This window comes from Trematomus bernacchii, unplaced genomic scaffold (genome assembly GCF_902827165.1).
Source record: "Trematomus bernacchii unplaced genomic scaffold, fTreBer1.1, whole genome shotgun sequence".
NCBI classification, from domain to species: Eukaryota; Metazoa; Chordata; class Actinopteri; order Perciformes; family Nototheniidae; genus Trematomus; species Trematomus bernacchii.
This window is the reverse complement of record NW_022987720.1, coordinates 24,316,091-24,336,703: the sequence shown is the minus strand read 5'-3', so window position 1 is coordinate 24,336,703 and position 20,613 is coordinate 24,316,091. Positions and strand designations below refer to the sequence as shown.

Sequence of the window (20,613 nt, the reverse complement as noted above, 5' to 3'; positions counted from 1 at the left end):
GTGCTTTGTAGTTATAACCATGTTAAAATGGCTTTGCCGGGTGATTTCCGGTGTACGCCAGGGTTAATTGCAAGTGCATCATCTGAGTTTCGCCTATGGATTTGATCCTCACAATGTCAATCACTTTCTGGGTGGAACATCTTTTTACTGTGCTGAATATTTACTCTGCGGGGATTTAATCTCGTTGAAATTACGTTTTGCTTTTGAAAAGGGATTCGATCATTAAATTGTCAAAATGCCTTTAGATTGAAAAACACATTGTTGAGACATGACAGGAAGAGAGTGACGATTGGTCCATTGCAGAGTTTCTCTCAGTCACAATTGGCTGAGCAGTCTGTCAATCAAATCCTAACCGTCGTCCTCGTGTATCTCTGACCAATCACAGCATTTGTTTTTGAGTTGTAGTGGGCGTGTCTAAACGCGTGTGCAGTCGAACCGCAGGAACTGTCATCCGCAACAAGCTGGACCAGCTGGACGGCTGCCGTTAGCTAGCAATGCTAGCCTTTTTCTTGACTAATAACACCATCGACAGGCTTCAACTTCAGGTAATTCCTTAACCTTTATAAGTGTTATCTTTCTAACAAACTGTTTGAGCTCCTACGTATAGTAAGCATTATGTTACAAGCATGTTTTGCAGCGTTAGGGCTTGTTGGGCTGCCACAGCGTTAGCGTTAGCTATCCAACAACAGCAGCCATGCTAGGTACCACGTTATGAATGGAGGAAACTCTTGTATGCATGTTATATAGCTTATAAAGCCGATGTAAACGGAAACTGTTTGTATAGAAACGTGTCATTTGTTAACTTTTAACACCGTGCACTTAGCGTGTAGTTGTCAACCTTTTAGTATAACACCAGAGCAGAGGACTGTAAACACCAGGCTGATGAATCTAACTTTGAAGATGCAATATGTAATGAAACTGTTAATTAAGTACAATGCTGTAAGATTTGGGATCAACCTGAACCTATGGCGAAACCATACTTTGAGATTAAGTATAAACTAAAACCGTTGCATTCAATTGTAGTTGTGAGATTCCAATGAGCTCAAGTAAAAACGAATTTAGTAGTTTAGGACCCTCTCTGCTGTCAGATGTGTTATATCTTGTGGGTGATAGAAATTGAGATTTTGCTTTTAGGTGACACAAAACAGGAATTTAAAAATCTGTGTAGGAATGTAGGCAAGGGCCCAGTCATTTTCATACAGAAACTTCTCATATCATCAATTCATATTTCTTTCTGCAGCTTTCTCTTGCTGCAATCCTCTGCCTTCACATACTCCCGACTATTCAGAAATGTATAGATTGATGGTCTCCATTCGAGCATGACAGGAATATTACAAATTACTAGTCATGTTCACACATTATAACAAAATAAGACAATGTAATACACTAGGTATTGATGTGCAACTGCCACAACAAGCCTGTCCTGCCTCGACATAGAATAAAGTACATGCATAAGGCGTTACTAACCTTAGCAAATATAGGGTTGACACAAAGCCTTACATTTTCAATATGTATATACAAATAAATAGTTTTGCAGACATGATTTCAGGCGATGGTGACGTAGTGTCAAGCAAAGTCCACTTGCGCACAGGTTAATACAGCTATCTATGCGTACCAATCTCTTCTATGACATGCTACAGTAAATTCTTCTTCAATGTACGCTTTAAATGCATGCTTTTTGCCAGTGGTTTTCTAATTTGACTTCTTGTTGTAAAGAAAATTGAGAAATGTTGTTACTGATGGAAAACAGTTGAACTGCGCAGAGAGTTCAGTTCAGTCGAAGCAGGAGCAAGGAGAGGGCAGAAAGCGTAGAGATCGCTCTCGGTTTTATTATGCTAAATTTGATCAGCATTTTCCAATCTAACCGGTCGGACTCATGGTGAAGAGAAAGAAGACGTCGCCTACTAGCGAAGAGCACGAAAATGGGTAAAATTCTGTCTAAAATAAACACTTTATTTAGAGGTCGAATGCACGGAGGGGTTTCGTTGTCGTTTCTGCAGGGCGCTAAACTGAAAAGCGCTCGCATTTGAATTTAGTTGAAATTCAACCTGAAATATTGTCCATTTGAGCCGAGAGACACTCGGTAAAACACCACAAGCAGTTACTAAACTGTTTTAATTGTTGAATATAATTTATAAGAAGACGTTTAATGCATATATTTGGTGTTGTTTTGTCGGGACTGGAGAGGGGATTTGAAACAAACAGCGGCGGCCATGTTGAGAGACAGTAAACGTCGTCTTTAGAAGTTAATTTTGCACACTGCTTTGCTCCTAATGTGACAATTTTTCACTGATTGTGTTCTGGCAGCATGACACTGGGCTCCAGGGAGGGGATCGGTGTCGATGGGAGGAGGAATCCGTCCAGAAAGCCCGAAGGTTGCGACGAGGAGGAGAGCGGAGAGCAGGCGAGCGAGGAGCGCAGTACAAAGGGAGACGACGGAGAGGAGATCCTTAATCCATCAGCCCCGGCTCTCAGCCCCGGTCCAGCTCCGGTGCTGCCCGCCTCTCCACCGAACCGAGCCGGGCTTGGCTGTACCGAGCAGTCCCAGACCTCAGCGGATCCCACCCCTCCTTGTCACGACCAGCATCATTTTCTCCGATCAAGCGTCCGACCTCCGAGCAAACGCATCCGGAAAGATTCAATCGGCTCCACCATCAATGGACACGGCGGGGCAAAATCCAAAGGTACTTAATTTGTCCAGCTCAGGGGAAAAAGTGTTTAAAGGTGGGATTATCAGCGGGGGTCTGCCCTTTGCTGTCATTGTTTGTTTATTATTATCAGTGATGGCTAAAGTGATGTTTTTGTTGCTGTGTGTAAACTCCCTCAGCCACAGCCTGGGTTGAACTCTGGGTAGATTTGTTTAGGCTGCTTCGACCCGAGTTGCAATTCCATCCTGTGAAAATGAGGAACATGAAGGATCACAACTTAAGTTTTGATTAAGATCTGACTACTCTGTTACAATTCGTTTAGAAACGTGACATTATGGCTTTAGAAACCAGGGCTTTTATGACTGTCATTATCAAGTGAGTGAAGAACAAACAAACAAATACTTCAGTCTTTCTGCAGGGGAATTAAAGCAGGGCAGGAGATAAGCATTATTATAGAGTATTGTTATATATAGACAGTTGCTCAACATTTTATTTTAAGCAAAAGGAGAAAAGAGCAGTATCAATTTATTGCACTTAACATTTTTTTAACAATGCGAGTGGAGCATTGTCATGTTAGCAAATCTGAAAATAACATTACTTGAGGCCCTCAGGCTTAACTGCCTCTTAAACACACCAAAGGATTTGGCTCGTTGATTAGTGATCACAAATCATGAGAAACACTTACGCAAAGTTTATCAGTGGGGTGTGGCATGTCCCTTATGTTACAGACTTACAGCTATATGGATGTTGAAAATCTGACAATTGAAAAAAACTGTTTTATAGTGCAATCACACCAAATAAAAACCAGCTTCTTCGTTATTAGAAGATTTAGATTTTATGTTTCCCAGACTTGAGAGGAATTATTACAGCCTTGTTCCAGTGTGTATTGTTATGCTGCTCTGTATTGACAGCACGCAGTATTTCTTTCTTAAATATGGCAAAAAGTAATTGAACTCGTATCAGAGAACATTTGAGTCGGTGTGCCCTGACGGATGGATTTCCTTTGTTGTTGTTGGAAAGAGAAGCACACTGTGATGGTTTCATCAAATGTATATTTAGAGTGATGACCAGTTTACTAAGAAAGCCCTACTTATTTTGACATGATGATATATTGGTGCATATCTATTTTAAGAGAGACACTTTTAGGATAGTGTATATGACCCTGACACCGATTTGTATTTGTGAACAAACACCCCGTTTTGTGATGTATGTCTCAAAATAGTCCAGTGCTTCAAAGCAACTGACTTTGTGTTAGGGCTGCACGATTAATATATATATATATATATTATATCCTATATATATATATTTTTTTTTAGGACGTGCGAGATTAAGTAGGCAAATTAACTCAAACACGTCATGTTACAATTATTTTACTGCTTGCTACAAAAGGAAAACTCGCGCGGCTCTCATGTCAGGGGTACTTGAGTGAGTGACATGCAGGCTCTGCATGCACAGCAAACCACCAATCACAATCATTCTTGATCAGATCACAGCAGGATAACCGAGCTAGCTCAGCTTGTTGCTCTGATAACTTAAGATCCAGAAGTCCTTGACTAAAATCCTTCATCTGGTTAAATATTGTTAAAAAAATACCAATTGTATAGCATTAAAGTTCAAGAAAGGATGGTTTGTGGGGAAAAAAACGGTCTTTTCTTCAATTCCTGTATTTTTTCATATCGCAATATATATCGCAGGGGAAGAAAATATCGCAATGTCAGTTTTTTCCAATATCGTGCAGCCCTACTTTGTGTTAATGCCTCTGGCGTTGTGCTGTGAGCTGGGGTTAACTCTGGGGCCGTCAGGAGTTGGTTTTGGACCTGTGTCCTGTGGACCTGGCTGTAGGGACTGATTGTTTTTCCTGCCTCCTTGCCAGAGCCGAACCCCAGAAGGGGGAGCTCTACAGCTTGTGCAGTGGAAGGGCAGTGTGTGGCTTTGTGTGAATCTGTTTTAACATCTCCCAAACCACAAAATACTTTTTCATTTTTCTTTCCTTGCCATGCAAAAAATGTCACGAAATTGACGAAATTCTTACATCTTTTATTGTGGTATAGAAGTTGTGTTTTTTTTTCTCTGAATGCTTCACGACTGATTTATGTGTTGGCTCCCGTCTCTGCGTAACACAGGGGCGGAGAACGGCTCTTCCTCCCAGGGGGCAGTGGGACAGTCGGGGCCAGTGGCCGGCTCCACAGGGGGAGTGTCGAAAGCCTCCAAGGGCCAAGGGTCTGCTGAGAAGGAGGAGCAGGCTGGCAACCAGAAGAGGGCCAGGCGGCAGTGGGAGTCCTGGAGCACAGAGGACAAAAACAGCTTTTTTGAGGGACTCTACGAGGTAAAGGGCTGAACCAAAACATTGTCACAGAACAAAAATGGGTACTAACTTATGTTGCACAACTTAAAGTGCAGAGAGATTACTGACCTCTTAACTACTCTTCTCTCCAGCATGGGAAGGATTTTGAGGCTATCCAGAACAACATCGCAATGAAATACAAGAAAAGAGGCAAGCCAGCCAACATGGTGAAGAACAAGGAGCAGGTTCGACACTTTTACTACCGGACCTGGCACAAGATCTCCAAACACATCGACTTTGCAACTGGTGAGCAGCTCTTTATCTGTTTCACTCAAAAGAAGAGTGGGACCTGTGAAAGTTGAAGGGTAGAACATCTTTTTTAGAGTTGTAGCTCCACCTGTAACCTTTTTTTTTTAACGATATTAAGATGAGATAAGATGGACCTTTATTAATCCCCGTGGGGATATTCAGTAGTTTAACAGCAACAGGGTAAGATGGAAAAACAGGACAGCACAGATTCACACAGATGAATACAATTAAGGATTAAATCAAAGATACAAATTAAAAATGGTAAATAACACACAATTGATCAACTTGTCTTTATTAATATGATATTTCAGTTGGAAAAGTTAACATGGTAATGTGTGTGTTCATGGGCTTTAGATTATATTAGTCACTCCGTGTGTCATGACGGGAATACTTATTTTTAGTCATATATTTAATATATTCCAGGCAAAAAAAAAAGAAGCTTTTTATTTAGTTGTTTCACAATTTCCATGTTGATATTTATAAAGCATTTTGTTAGACATGGAGACTGTCCCAAAAGATACTTGAAAAACACATTCTCAGATAAACTGGAGCCGCTGTTGTGTTAACCTCCTTCTTTCCTTCTCAGCGTACTCCAGAGTGCTGAAGAAATCCTCCCAAGAACTGTACGGCCTCATCTGCTACGCCGAGCTCCGCAAGAAAGTTGGAGGGTGTAAGTGAATGCTTTACTAACATGAATGCAAAGTTGTTTTGTGCGCCTGTGTTTGTCAGCTGTTAGATTGGTACATCAGGGATGTGATTAAGCGCTGCACCCTCCCGGTCACGGGGGACAGCTGCTCCTGTGAGACCGTGTCAAAACAACAGCTCTGTGTTTTGTCTTTGACAGTGATGGACGATAAGAACGTGGCAAAGCTGAACGAATTAATCCAGCAAGGGTAAGTGGGTAGTAAAATTAGAACAAAATGCATTTCCACACACACATATTTTAATGTTAAAAAACAAAGGCTGTGTTTTCATGCACATATCCGGGACTGTCACGTATGTAGTTTTTCATTTAAAGTACTATATCACATCTGCAAAGACACATATAAGTTCTCACCCTCAGTATCAGGTCACAGTGTCATGTGTCAAATACAAGTCATTTGCATTAGCAGCAGGAACACTTGTAATATCAGACTACTATTATCACTGACTCATACATAAAAGACAATTTTTTACACATTGTTTGATATTGTATAATGTACCTACTGTGCTGTACTAATGTTATTTAATGGTAATATAGCTTATTCTGTAGTGCATGTGATCCATAAAAGCTATCCTCACTCACTGCTGTCCTCTCTCTTCGATCAGGGCCACCACGGTGCGCTCCAAAGGGAGGAACTTACGAATCAAAGCGCCGATGTGCCGAGCCCTGAAGAAACTCTGTGACCCAGACGGTGAGCATGTGACACCCACCACACTCTATACATACTAAGTAAACAAACATCAGTGTGGAATAAAATAAAAACCATGGTGATGGTGAGACATAGGGTTTGTGGGGGCGGGGTTTTTAGCAATAACAAATGCAAAGCGTGGGTTACTGGCGTTTCCATGGTAACTCTGTGGCAGCAAAGTGAGGAGGAGAGGCAGGATGGAGATGATGGAGCTCACTGGTCAAACTGACTGGCATGCGCCCCTCACCAAACGTACAGAAAACATATGCTTTAACCAAGGAGGAAATATTAAAATCCCAACACTTGCATCTGCCATGTTTCCCCTTTTTATTCATGTTTACCTTCGGTGCTGTATCAGTGTTTTGCAAAAAATCTTGGCATGGGGTCTCGTCCTGTTGTGTTCGGTTTCCTCTTCTGTTCCACTGACTTTGGCTACTGTATTGTAGTTGCATGCTAGCATGAAAGTTTACAAGATAATTCAACCCTTTTTTATCAAATTATATAAATTGCACTCAGCTCTGTATTGTACTGTTCAAGTCGTGCTTTAGGTTCGGTTACGTTAAGTTCCTTATAAGATCTCTCTACCTAGGCATCAGTCCTTGTCTGCAGTAAATACCATAATGGCTTTGCTTCTTTGTGAGTGTTTCTCATTGACACTGTCTTTGTGTCCCTGCAGGAGTTAGCGATGAGGAGGACCAGAAGCCGGTGCGTCTCCCCCTGAAGGTGGCAGTGGAGCTCCAGCCGCGCAGTAACCACTCCTGGGCTCACGTTCAGACCCTCGCCCACAACCCCCGCCTCAGGTCAGCCATGTTGTTAACTAATGTCTGAGAGGAGTTGTTATCTACAAACACAATCACAATTTCCTTAATAATTATTAGGGATGCTCCGATCGCCAATTTTGGGGCCGATCGCCGGAATCAGTATCGGCCGATACCGATCGCCGATCCGATCGAGTGGGTGGGGCCTATGGGGATCTTCCATTTAAAGTGATGTTTAAAGTGATGTTCAAAACTCAGTTAATGGGGCTCATTCACTGGCGCTTCCACAAACAACAACCAACATAATTATTACATTCAAATGAAGTACATTATTCAAGTTTACATTAACTTTGGATAATAACACGGGAGAAGCGGAAGCGCTCTCTTTTCCTCTCTCTCTCCTGACAGCCTGTCAGTATCTCCTGCAGCTCACTGATCCAGTAATGAGTGACCCGACAGTGAAGAATAAATATATTTATAACTAGTTTAGCTTGTTCCAGAGGTAGATAAAGTAGCTAAGTGTGTTAGGTCTAACTCTTAGTGTGTGTTTTGCTCCGCTCACCGGTCCGTCACGGCGGGTGGAGCTGCAGGATTTCTGCTTCACACACACATTGCATACCGCTATTTTATTGTCATTTTCGGACACTTAAAATACTGCCAGACCGGTGAAGCCATTTTGGCGAGCTTGTTTTGCCGCGCACAGAGAAAAGTGTCATGTATTTTACGTCATGCGATCGGCTCTCGCGATCGGCATTTTTAGAGAGCACCAATCGATCGGCAGAGAGTGAATATCGGCCGATATACATCGGCGGCCGATCGATCGGAGCATCCCTAATAATTATCTTACAAGCAGAACGTTAAATGTATTTATTTTGTACAGCAAGCAGATCCTTTCAGGAACTTTTAGTCAACTTTTCTTTGTTATTGTCAAGGTATAACAATGTGTCAAGCAGAAACAGTTTTCAAAACTCTCTCCTCGACACTGAGTGTCTTCAGAGTGCTCTGACACTTGAGTGAAATAGATTTTAATGTAAGAAAATACATTTTCACAATCATTTGCCATTGTTCAGTTATACAACGCCTTTAAGGCAGATGAATGCCAGTTTTTAGATGTTGGCATTGCATGGATGCAACATCAAGCAACGAGCACCACATGACTACACGAGATTGACCAAAACAACAATTTAAAACTTTATATAAGTATGTGCTTTGGAAAATGGTCCAAATAATTCCTAATAATAAATGTATAGTGTCTTTTTTTATTGTCCAGATAAATGGTCATATTAATGATATCTATGAGAATAAATGTAGTCTGGGACATAAAAGGTCTTAATATATTATGAGCATTACAACTACATTACTCGGCAGTGATATCCAGCACCACAGCAGATTGTAAACTAACAATTATCTATTTTGTATTTTCTCAAACGCAGGATGGTGGTGGAGCTCCACAGGAAAGTCTCCAGCCTCATAGAGTATCTGAAACAGAAGTGGACGTATCACGACCAGCGGATCGTATCCTTTCAAAACCTCAGTTTGTTTGCAACCTCGTACAGAAGTATCGATTGCATATGTGTTTTTTTTTTTAAAGATTGTTTTGTCCATCAGTGATGTCTTGAGTCCTTGACCCCGACGCTTCAGCTCAAGAGTCTGATGGAGAGGGAGGCTCTGGAGGGCGGCCAGTCCGGCACAGCCTCTTCCGGTAAATCCCAGCAGGAAGAGCTCTTCCTCTACCCCGCTGAGAGCAGCACTCTGACCACGCTGCCCGGTGTGGCTCGTGTGGTCCACTCCAAGGCCTCCTGCACTGTACACTGGCTGGAAAGTGGCAAGACCCGGCCGAACGCCAAGGAGCTGCCGGCTGCTCAGATTCTGGGTATTCACACGGCCCAACCACTTCGGACTGGTGCTAAATCTGGGCGGGGAAGCGGTGTCGCTGCTGGATCGGGTGATGGTCGACGAACTGAGCCTCTTAACCCAGAGCCTTCACAAGACTGTTCTCCAAAGGTAGAGGAGAAGACTATGACTGCCTCCTCGCAGCAGACTGTGGCTCAAAGGGAAGAGGGGATGTGGGAAGGGGGAAGCTCTACTGGTGTGGAGGCTTGTAGTGGTTTAGCAGGGACTAAAAGCATGGATAAGTTGTGTAGCGGTACAGAAAGTTCATTGGGTCAGTGCGAAGAAGAGCCGATGACCTGCACGTCTTCCCCAGAAGCTAACCAGACGCCACCGGGAAAGAATCCGTGCTCGGAAGAGGGAATGTTGCAGGGATCCAAAGAGCGAGCTGTGGAGCAGATCAGAGGCGAGGGCTGGAGCGCCCGCGACGCAGAGAACGTGACTCTGGCCGAGCTCTACCTGATGTTCGGGAAGCCTGGCAAGCTGCAGCTGGAGTACGAGTGGCAGCCCATCGGCACTCCTTTCAGCAACCAGGAAAATGGACAAGCTTCGGGTCAGCTGAAGCCCAACAGGACACAGCGGGTCCTGCGCTGCCTGCTCAAACTGGTCGCAACTGAGGTCAATCCTAAACCATTGGTAGGGATTCACTGTTACTTCTTACAATACCTGTGGTGGTTGCTAAAACTTCTGAGTGTCTTAATTATCTGTGCAGACTTTTTAAATTAGGAGTTTTACAGTCAAACATGGACTTTGATTTAATGCATCACAGTGGCATGAAAGACAAATGCAACTTTAAATAATAATTGTTTTATATTCGTTTTTTATTTTTTTGCATTGCCAATGAATTCATCCACAAAAAGTCCTTTCAAGATAGATAAAGGGTAAACCCAATTAAATGTAAAACGTTACATATTCTGTAACTTTGTATTTGCACAATGTAACGAATGTAACGAATGTAACGTGTGAATTTTGTCATTGTAAAATGGTAAACTATGCTCTGTGCCACCCTTAAACTTTACTGAACAAATAACATAACATTTGAAATGTACATGTTGAGCAGACAGTGTCAATAATGTCATTTCTCCTCCAGGCTCCAGAGCTCTGCCCCACATCTCCTCTGAAGAACCATCAGGAGGATCAGAACCAGGCCCAAACACCCCCAGGGAAGGGTCCCCTAGCAGGGGTACGCAGCCCCAGCTTCGGCCGGCAGCCGCCCTCTCTCCGAGGGGCCCGGCTGCACCTGCCAAACGCTGGAGTCTCAGGTACTCTTCACATAACTAAAGCTACGGCTACAGGCTCTCACTGTGCATTCAGTGTAGCTGATTACCCATAAAGACACAACACAGCAGCTTTATATAGACTATAGTGAAAGATGTATCATATCAGCTTTGTTTCTTCAACAATGTAAGTGCTGATACAACTGATGTCAGGTGACTTAACTGAAAATGTGTGTTTGTGCTGTTGTTGAAGTAATTATTATGAAGTATTATGGAGTTGCTCTAATGTTTCTTTTATAATATTACTCACTGGATGTTGTTCAGTGGCTTAATACATTATTATTCAACCCAGTCTCACGGCATTTCGTGTTATAGTCACGAAGTTAATCTATTGATTCTTGTTCACCAAAACCAATTTCTTTCGTGTCACACAGAACGATTTTAAAAGCAATTTAAATAATAACAAATTAGAAGGAAAAAGATATTTAAAAAAATACAGATTTCAGTATTCTGACACAGAACGATTTTAGAAGCAATGTATTTCTATTGGTAGTATGTTTCAGGCCTGCACCAAATAATAACAAATTAGAAGGAAATACAGATTTCAGTATTCTGAGGCTCTGAGCCCCATTTAAAAAAAAAAAAACTCCGACATTATACAATTTAAAATAAAAGGGTTAGGCTTAGGGTAAGATATTGAGTAAGAAAATGTTTTTATGAACCACACAGCTTCTGGTCTTCCAAGACCCGACCAGACAAAAAGACGTGGTGCAGGCACGAAACATACTACCAATAGAAATACATTGCTTTTAAAATCATTCTGTGTGACACGAAAAAAATGCGGAAATCGTGTTGGTGAACACGAATCAATAGATTAAATTAATTTCGTGACTATAACACGAAATGCCATGAGACTGGGTTGTATTATTTTATATTTAACCTCCTCAAATGACACATTTTACCTTCTCCTCTTCTCAAGGTGGACGCAACCTCCCCCGCTCTCTGCTGGGGTCGACAGCAGGCAGCGAGGCAGAAAGCGGCGTGTTTGCAGTTCCCACCACGCTGCCCCCCAACAGCTCACGGCACAACAGAATGTTCTCCCCCAACAAGGAGGCCGAGCTCGCCCTCAAACAGCAGCTCGACTCTATCAGTGTAAGGAGAAAGTCAGCATTATTTTACACCAACTGTACAAAGACTAGATCGTCCATGTCTCACGCACGGATGTTAAAATTCTTCGTGTTTTTGTTACAGATGCAGTCAGATATTTTCCTTTCAAGACAAAGAAAACCTCGAAACAGGCAACTTCGGAAACCACTTGTAGTTCAGGTAAGAGGGAAACGGGTGTATTTATAACGTTTAAAAAAAAACAATGAAACTGGGTCAACTCGTTTTTTATCACAGTGGTTATAGCATATGCCTAAAAACCACAACATCCCAGGTTTGATTCCAGCCTTGTACCTATGTTGGAAGTTATATCACTCTCACTTTTTTTATATATATATATATTTTCATCGATCAGATAAAGTTGAAAAAGCCATAAAAGTTTTAAAAAATCGCAGTTTGTACACACAGCAAACCATATGCCTTTTTAAAAAAAAAAATGCGTTAGTGTGAATCTCGTCAAAAGAGATCATGGCAAAACGTTTTAAATGTTTGTGTGAGAAATAACCTCAAAATATCCATGAACAGTAGGCGATGGTGGGGTTTGGATTGGGAATTTTATCATTTACGGAATAAGGAAATGTTTGTACCAGTAAAATGTCCTATAATGCTTCTCTGTGCTGCGTTAAACTCTGCATGTAGTTCAGTTGCTTCTCTCTCTTCCACAGCGAACACTCCTACCCCGAACTACTGGAGACACTCCGCAGCACGTCTGCTCCTTCTCCATCCTCTCCAACTCCTCTGCCACAGGTACTCTTCACACATCACGACACTACAGTACAATTTCCTGTCAGCAAAAGTAAACCGTTCATTCAAAGTAGGACCTAAAACAGGCTTAATTATGTATAAATGTTAATAATACACTTAGCTAGTGTTCTCTTTGTACTAACTAAATGTAATTTCTCTTTTTCAACAACAACCCTGCTAATCTCTTGTTCTCTCACTTCCTGTTTCTTCCCTCAGGAACTGGATCTTTCCGGCCAATCCACACTCGCCTGGCTCCTTCCTCCCGCCCCCTCCAGTCCAAAGCTTCCCCGTCAGCGTCCAGCTCAGCAGCCGCCAGCCAGCTCTCCAGTACGCCCTGCTCTCATTTTATATATATCTGTTTTTCTCTTTTTAGTGTTTAAACTAAATGCGTGATGTAGTTTGAGTTATGTTATACTGTTGACATTTGAGCATTAGTTTACCTCCTCTTGTTATCCTTCATCCTCCAGTAAGAAAACAGTATTAGTCATAGATATGTTTTGTCTTATTACTCCTTTTAATTGTCTTTTATTTGAGAAAATGGCTCATTTACTACTCAGGAAGCCTACACAAACAAAATATAACAAAAATAAAACCTCTTAAAGTGAATTAAAAATGTTTGAACTTAAAAAATAAGACAGTCAGGATTTTAAAGTTTGGATAAACAAAGTGCTATCTCATAATCAAAGTTACGTTTGTTATACACCACCAAAAATTATCTTTTGAAATGGTTTTCTTTCTTTGTCAAATCAAGCTTTTGTAAAACTATTTACAGTTATTTAAATGTAAGACACTGATCCCTGAATTCTCTGGATTTGTATACAAAATAGAGATTCAGTTTCAAAGTATATAAACAATTCTTTACTCCCTCATGATCCCACAGAGCCAATATGGTTTTGAACAAATACTCTTTGAAAGATGTTCACTTTTCCTGCTTTCCATTTTTATACTGCACTGTTGCTTAGGTTTAATTTTTTGCAACCGTCATTACATGATCAGTTACTGTTAATACTCATCATGGATCTACTGATGTGACAGATCCCTGGTATAACTCTTAATTCTCTTTCAGGTGCCATTGACCTGGCAGCCAAGTCGGCAGGTATCATCCCCGGCAGTCCCTGCAGAGAGCCGGATTCTCTCACTGCTCATACCGCCCTGCTCAACTCCACACCCTCTGTTGATGCTGAACCTGGACCTCAACTCCTCCAGCACAATGTCCCAGAGGTCAGCAACACACACTAACACACACACTGATACAGCCTGGGAGCGTTGCTTCACTTTGTGTCTTCACATACCTTCCTCTTCGGTCTCATGTCTCCTCCTCACCTTCATATCTATGCTTTGTTGCACATATCTCAGTAGTTATTAGGGATGGATATTTTAAAGGTGACCTATCATGCTATTTTTAGGCAATAGCATAGGTCTCAGATATATAAAAATATATAAAAAACATGTCTATGAAGTGTTTTGCTCAAAATACCAAACAGATCACCCATTCTAGCCATGCCTCATAAATCTCTATTTCACTTCCTGTTTCAAAAGTGCTGATTTGGGGTATAAAGCTTTAAAAAAAAAAATTGATAAAAAAGGAGGGGGCTGAGCTCATGCGGGACCCGGCAGCTACTGTCTAAACTAACTACTGCCGTGATGAAACGCCATATCATGGATTATCAAGGATTATCTCTGAAACAGTTTGGAGCTCAAAGGCTTTCTCTCTTGCCGGTTATACCACAAGGTCAGTTCCTTTTTATTTCCTGCTTCTTCACACACATACTCTGTGCAGTACCGGTTAGCTCTGAGTGTTAGCGATGCTAATGTAAACATGCACCGAGCATATTACGTCCAAAACAGTCGGGCATTGTTTCTGATAGCAACGTTTCTGATAGGGCCGTGGGTGTAAAGCCAGCCTACATTTCCGATATTACGTCATATCGGACGCAAATTTGGATCAGCTCCGTTGTACCCCCGTTTTTAGAGATTTGGGTACGGAGGACACACCGGGGACACATATTTATGTAAAAAAGACATCAAAAAGTGCATTTTGCATGATAGGTCCCCTTTAAGTTATTTCCATCTTATATGTTGTTCCTTCTCAACAACTATCAGCAAGAAAGATTTGAAAGCTTTATGTTGAAAGAATACTGACATTCATATTGAGTACTCATGCCTATTTATAGTAGTTAATAGTGTAAATTATAAATATATAGCACTAAAACTGACATGAGATGGATTCATTGGTTCTCATGCTGTTTGACAGAGCAATGCTGGTTACATTTGGGACTGCATTTTTCCAACTCAATATGAATTCAGATCACAGAAAGTATAACCTACAAGGCTCTGGAAGCGGAGGAAGAAATACTACTTAAGAGCAGGGACTTGTGCAGACCTTATTTACAATGATAGGGGCAAGAAATAAGTATAAGTGAAAGAAACAACAGGGAAGAGTCATGTTATTGCATCCAAGCCTGGCCAGCTGGGTAGAAAACACAAGCACATGACAACAGGCAGCTGAAAAACAAATCTTTTCAGGAAATAAAACCTTAGAAAATCTAATAAACTGTCTTTTCTTTTCACAGAATGGTCATCTCTCACCTTCCCCCAGAGCGAGCGGGGGTGCGGACTCTCTCCTCGCTCCCCCCAGCGTGGCCTCGCTGCTGGACATCTCTCTCCCCGGTCCCCCTGAAGAGACTCCTGGAGAATCTCACACACACATCAGCGACTCCCTCATCGAGCTCGCCATCAACTCGGCCCACTACGGTGCAGGTGTGTTTCCACATTACATTTGATTTAGCTCACACGGTTATCCAAAGCGACTTATAATAAGTGCATTTAACCATGGGGATACAAACCCAAAACAAGCAATAATCCTGTAAGTGCATACGTTTGTAATGAGCCAAACCATTTTAAGTGCTACTGCATTGGCTCCAAATTAGCCAAACCATTCAAAGTAATTTGTACAGAAGTGAGAATTGGTTTTTTCCCCCCGAGACGCTTGGTTTGTTTGACATTGTGTGCGTAATCTAATGGCTGTTTTGCCTGTTCTGCTGCAGGCGAGGAGGCCGGCCTCTCTCCCGCTAAGCTGAGCAACAACGACGGCTCCAAACTGTTGTCGTCGTCCCCCTCCGTCAGCCCGTCCAGAGGCTGGATCCCATCGCCCAGCCACGACCCCCAGTGGTACCCCAGCGACTCGTCTGACTCCACGCTGGGATGCCTCCTCTGTGAGTCTTTCTCTCTCTCAAATGAAGACAAACATTAGCCTATGCTTTACAGATCTTCTTTGTTTCCTGTCCAAAGAGATGATACTACAGATTCAACTTTAAGCCTTGGACAGAAAAGCTGAACATTAAGAACCCTACAGACTGCAACTGCCTTTGTGTCAATATCAATTCGACTAAACCGCTCTATAATAAGCGTATTAACCTCTTAAAATATATGAATTTTGGGGGCAAAAGCTTTGTAGTCTTGCCGTTTTAATGTGGTATTTGTGGTAAGAAACTCAATCCTTTTTATAAATTGAGTAGCAAAGGAACACAACTTATGAGATATAATAGAGCATGGAAATTGCCATTATTATAATCTTGAGTGTACCAGTATTTAGACGATAAACACCACTTCTATGTGGCCTATTATCTCCCCCTGAACATCGCCTGTTTACTAACCCGTAGAGAAAAAGGGGTTGGAATTGTAAGAGGTTTATTTGGGATACATTTTGTCTGGTATAAAAAACGTCCAAGGCTGAAAACATGTTCTAACTGTGTGGCTGTTAAACAATAGATACTAGCTTTAATATCAGACACATAACTAAAAAACAATAAAGTTACACAGTACCCTTAACAAAGAACACTTTGTGCCTTCCCACTTTCATTCTCTTATTAATGCACAATCACAGCGCCCTAGTGATAGACTTCCTCTTGCAGCGACATCCCATAAAGCTGACTTTGTTTCCTGTGTCCTTCACTCTGTCTCTCCTCCTCGCAGCCAGCATGGTCTCTCCTGATAAGGGCAAGCGGACCACCCTCACCCCCTCCGGCCCCTCCAGCGGCACGGCTCTGCTCGGACCCAGCCTCCTGGACTGCAACTCTCACGATTCCTTTCAGTCCCGTGGCCTTCCAGATGTGGCAGAAGTGAGTTGAGCCCATTCTCATTCAAAGGAACAAAAAGGTCTAAACGCCGGTGGTGTCAGTGTTCTGACCGCGTGCAAGTAACATTTACTCCATAGTGATAGGATCAAGTCAAACATTTGTCTGCTTTCAATAACATGCACACAGAAACTCGGATTATGACACAAAAGAGAAGAGTAACTTCACTCTCTGCACAGATAGACATTACTATACTTTATCATTACACAGTAGTGGAATAAGGACATTTACTGTACTTTTACCTACTTCATTTTGTAAACTCTGTAAACACTCCACTACATTTATTTTCCAGCTTGAGTATCTTAGCAGATTCAGGTTAGGCTAGCCAGCAGAATAAAAAGTATTAAATGAAACCCCACCTTTACAAAGTGCAACACTGTTGTGATGTACACAGTAATGCATCAATAATCATAATTAGGGCTGTCAAGTTAACGCAATTTTTTTAACGCCACTAATTATTTTAACGTGCGATTTAATGCATGTGTATTTGTCCTCGGCCGCCCCGTAGTTTCAGAGCGCAAAGGCTTGTTGTTGTTGTTAGTTGGATGGTGGGAGATTCTAGCGAGAGATATGGATACAAAAAAAGGTGTTTTAAACAGCAAGCCAAGCACACAGCTGATGCTGACAGCCCCGCTCCTGCCGCTCGCTTGCGGGGGGGGGGTGCTAGTGGAGCCTCGCAGATGGGGGTGCTGCGTTAGATAATTCGGATCGCATCCAACGTGTCGACTGCACATCACAGCGCATTATTTTGACCCTAGATGGGAACTTCAGTCTCATGCTTTGACTGTTATGAAGACAGAGGAGCGGCATTTCGCCGACAACTGTAAACAGGCTTGTCTGTTTGAGCAACTGGCTCAGTGCAAAGAAGTAGACAGGGTTGGGAGAGAGTGTAAGAGAGAGAGAGAGAGAGAGAGAGAGAGGTTCCAGGTTGTTGTGTTGAAAATATTCAGGAGAATATTTGTCATTGTTCCAATGATAATAAACAAACATTTGCATAAAGCATATTTGTCCACTCATATGTTGATAAGAGTATTAAAAACTTGAAATATATTCCTCTAAGGTGCATTTAGAACAGATAGAAAATGTGCGATTAATTTGCGATTAACTATGGACATCATGCGATTAATCACAATCAAATATTTTAATCGACTGACAGCCCTAATCATAATACATTAACTACATCATTTATATATGTGGTGTATTGTAAAGCTGGTACTTCTGTACTTTTTCTTGCGTAGGGTTATTATTTTAATGCAGGACTTTTTTCCATTTTTATTTATAACAGTATTTTAACACTGTAGTATTGCTACTCTCACTTAAAGGTCACCTATTATACTCTTTTTTTAACAATATGTGACCTGCTCCATCGAAATTAGTCTCATTGACCCGAAGACACATTTTGAGTTGGAAAGAGGAGATTCCTAGCTTTCTAATGATATCAGGATTGTTGTTGTACTCCAAATATTAAGCAAAATATATCACATTATATAATGACTGTCACCGAGTCATCATTTTGAGAAAAAGGCCTTCAAAGTTTCCTCTTCTCTGGAATCCATCGATCTGATTGATTATTAGGGGAGCAAATGATCAAAATACTACGGAGGGAAGATATTTTCGTTTGGATTGCTGCTCTGGGGGAAGCTCGCGAGTGTGTGTGTGTGTGTGTATATGTGTGTGTGTGTTTGTGTAATTTTGCGTTTCTGTGTATTGTTTGTTTCCCGGGGAAAACACTCACGAGAAACACCGGCTGTTGTTATGCCTGCTGTGACGTCAAGTTAGTCCGTTCTCCGCTTGTAATTATGCCGTCACAAGCGGAGAAGTTGTATTTATCATCTGAATTTGCCGAAACAAGTTTAATATTCTGAAAGCCAAGACTTTGTTTAATTGAAATCAGATGAAAACACACTGTAACGGACCCTGCCGTGTTATCTATGATTACTATACGCCTTACATTCATAACTTCAGCGGGAGGGAGGGGGTGCGGCGCGGCGCTGCGGAAGAGCAGAGTGGCGAGGGAGAGCTGTCATCTTCCCTTTACAAGCTTCAAACATGTATTTATCGTGTGATTTTGGAAATAAAAGTTTCACATTCTGAAAGCCAAGACTTTGTTTATTTAAAATTTAAAAAAACACCCGAACCCCGAAAAACTATTTTTTTACGCAAATCCACGTTTATTTTGAAATGAACCGTTGCGACTTCCGACTGATTTCGATAGAGCGGGTCACATATATCATAGGTCTCAGATATATACAAAACATGTCTCTGAAGTGTTTGGCTGAAATACCAAACAGATCATTGTAGCATCCCATAAACCCCTCTGTTTCAAAAGTGCTGATTCTGTGTCTGTCTGCAGTACATTGAACTCTCTCTGGTTTCCCACAGATGGACTCTCAGCTGGCCTGTATGATGAGTGAGAGCAGCGTGGACTACATCGCCCGCTTCAACGACCTGGCTCAGGAGCTGGCTGTGACGGAGCCCCCCCCCCCTGAGGAGACCAGGCTCCAACGACCCTCGGCCATCTGGAGGACATGAGTCCGCGCCGTTAAGACTGAGAAAAGATGGCTGTGGAGAAAGAAAGAAAGACCCCCCCCCCTCTCCCTCTCCCACTCCCACTCCCAAAGCTTCCTCCCTGCCCTGTTTGTAAAAGTGCAATAATAACAGTGAGCCTTGAGCGTTGTTCGACAGCGAGTTTGAAACTGGTTGGCTCCACTGAACTGTTCTTTAAGTTGAGATGCCCTTTAATAAGAAACACTTTAGTAAAAAAACAAACAAATGCGTTTACAAAACACAACCTCATGTACAGGAAAATACTATGCCATATCTGAACAAAATCTTTTCACTGATCTTTTATGCGACGTCTCTTCCTGCTCTCTGTGTGTTTGTCTGACTTCTAAGCTCTCAAATGAACCCCCCCAAAAATACAGTGTGCAGATCAGACCCCAGCTGCTGGAGGTTTTTTTTTTACATTAATGGCATTGAGAAAAAAGTTGAAAATGGTAAATACTTTTTATTTGGTAATCGGGTTGCAAAGGTAGAGCATAACACAGCAGGTGCAGGAAAGTACAATCATTTGATACGGCCCTCTGTTTCACATGCTCAGGTTTTATTTGTTGCATTTAAGGAACATATCCTGCCATGCGTGTTTGGAATCAGGTTTCTTACGATCAAATGTCCCGTGGAAAAAAAAAGGCAGCTTTTCTTTTGGAGGATCCTCTCCAGCAGCCATTCCATTTCATATTTCTTGAGATGATAAAACTGACTGCTAAGGGCTTCAGGTTGGTTTGTTGTCGCTTAAAACATGGAAGAAGCGAGTCGAGATGTTTCACCCATAATGTGACTTACCACGCTTTCATTTTCAACATTTCAACTCTTCCAGTCAGAAGTAACTTCTAGAAATCAAACACTAAAGCCATAGTTGACACAAAGTTGTGTTGTCATTCTTTAAATCAAAAGTAAAGCCTTCTGATTGGTTGTGCTGAGACGATAATTCCCCATTGAGAAGTGCTGATACTGATGCTAACAAAAAAACACTATGGCTAACGTTTCACCATTACATAAACACACAATTTCAGACGTCTTGCATCCAGATTTGTTACACATTTCGATTAACCAGCATCCTCTTTATGCAGTATTGTCGACATTTCGTCTCATCAACACGAGGGTAAATTGTAGGAGAGCTCTTGTTGTCATTCCACATCTTAAATGTTTGTCTCCTCCATGCACCTTCAGGGCTTTGACTCTACGATGGAAAAGCTCTTGTGCTGTTTATTCGTTTGTGAAAAAAGGCTTCATCTTCTCACACTAGATACAACGAAGATGATTCTTAATAAGGAATAAACAGCAGGTTTGTTTTTTGTGGTCGAAGGATTTATTTGTACAAATGTCGATTCCAGTATTCACTGCGCTTTTGTAACTTAACGTAAATTGTCATTTGGATTATTTATTATAAACATTTCAGAATTTTTTTTGTTTAACTTAATATTAAGAAGACATCTAAAAAGGAAAAACCTGTTTGTAAAAAAGTGTTTTTATTCTGCGTATAAAGAGTTATAAAAACCTGCTTTCTTTTGGT

At 41.7% G+C, this 20,613-nt stretch overlaps 1 protein-coding gene across 2 annotated transcripts; it reads left to right on the top strand.

The window, feature by feature from the left end:
• Window positions 1–456: 456 nt before the first annotated feature.
• Window positions 457–20,601, top strand: cramp1 (cramped chromatin regulator homolog 1). 2 transcript variants are annotated; one of them, XM_034144187.1, is made up of 20 exons: window positions 457–545; window positions 2,308–2,684; window positions 4,772–4,974; window positions 5,085–5,238; window positions 5,828–5,911; window positions 6,086–6,134; window positions 6,550–6,635; window positions 7,309–7,432; window positions 8,824–8,905; window positions 9,032–9,916; window positions 10,371–10,542; window positions 11,477–11,649; window positions 11,749–11,823; window positions 12,327–12,408; window positions 12,622–12,732; window positions 13,472–13,626; window positions 14,979–15,165; window positions 15,453–15,620; window positions 16,381–16,526; window positions 18,924–20,601. In XM_034144187.1, the coding sequence occupies exons 2-20, from the start codon at window positions 2,309–2,311 to the stop codon at window positions 19,071–19,073; spliced, it is 3,462 nt and encodes a 1,153-aa protein (XP_034000078.1). In that variant the 5' UTR covers window positions 457–545; window position 2,308; the 3' UTR covers window positions 19,074–20,601. The 2 variants fall into 2 exon arrangements, with proteins under 2 accessions (XP_034000078.1, XP_034000077.1); XM_034144186.1 differs by lacking the exon at window positions 457–545 and adding an exon at window positions 1,769–1,926.
• Window positions 20,602–20,613: the final 12 nt, after the last annotated feature.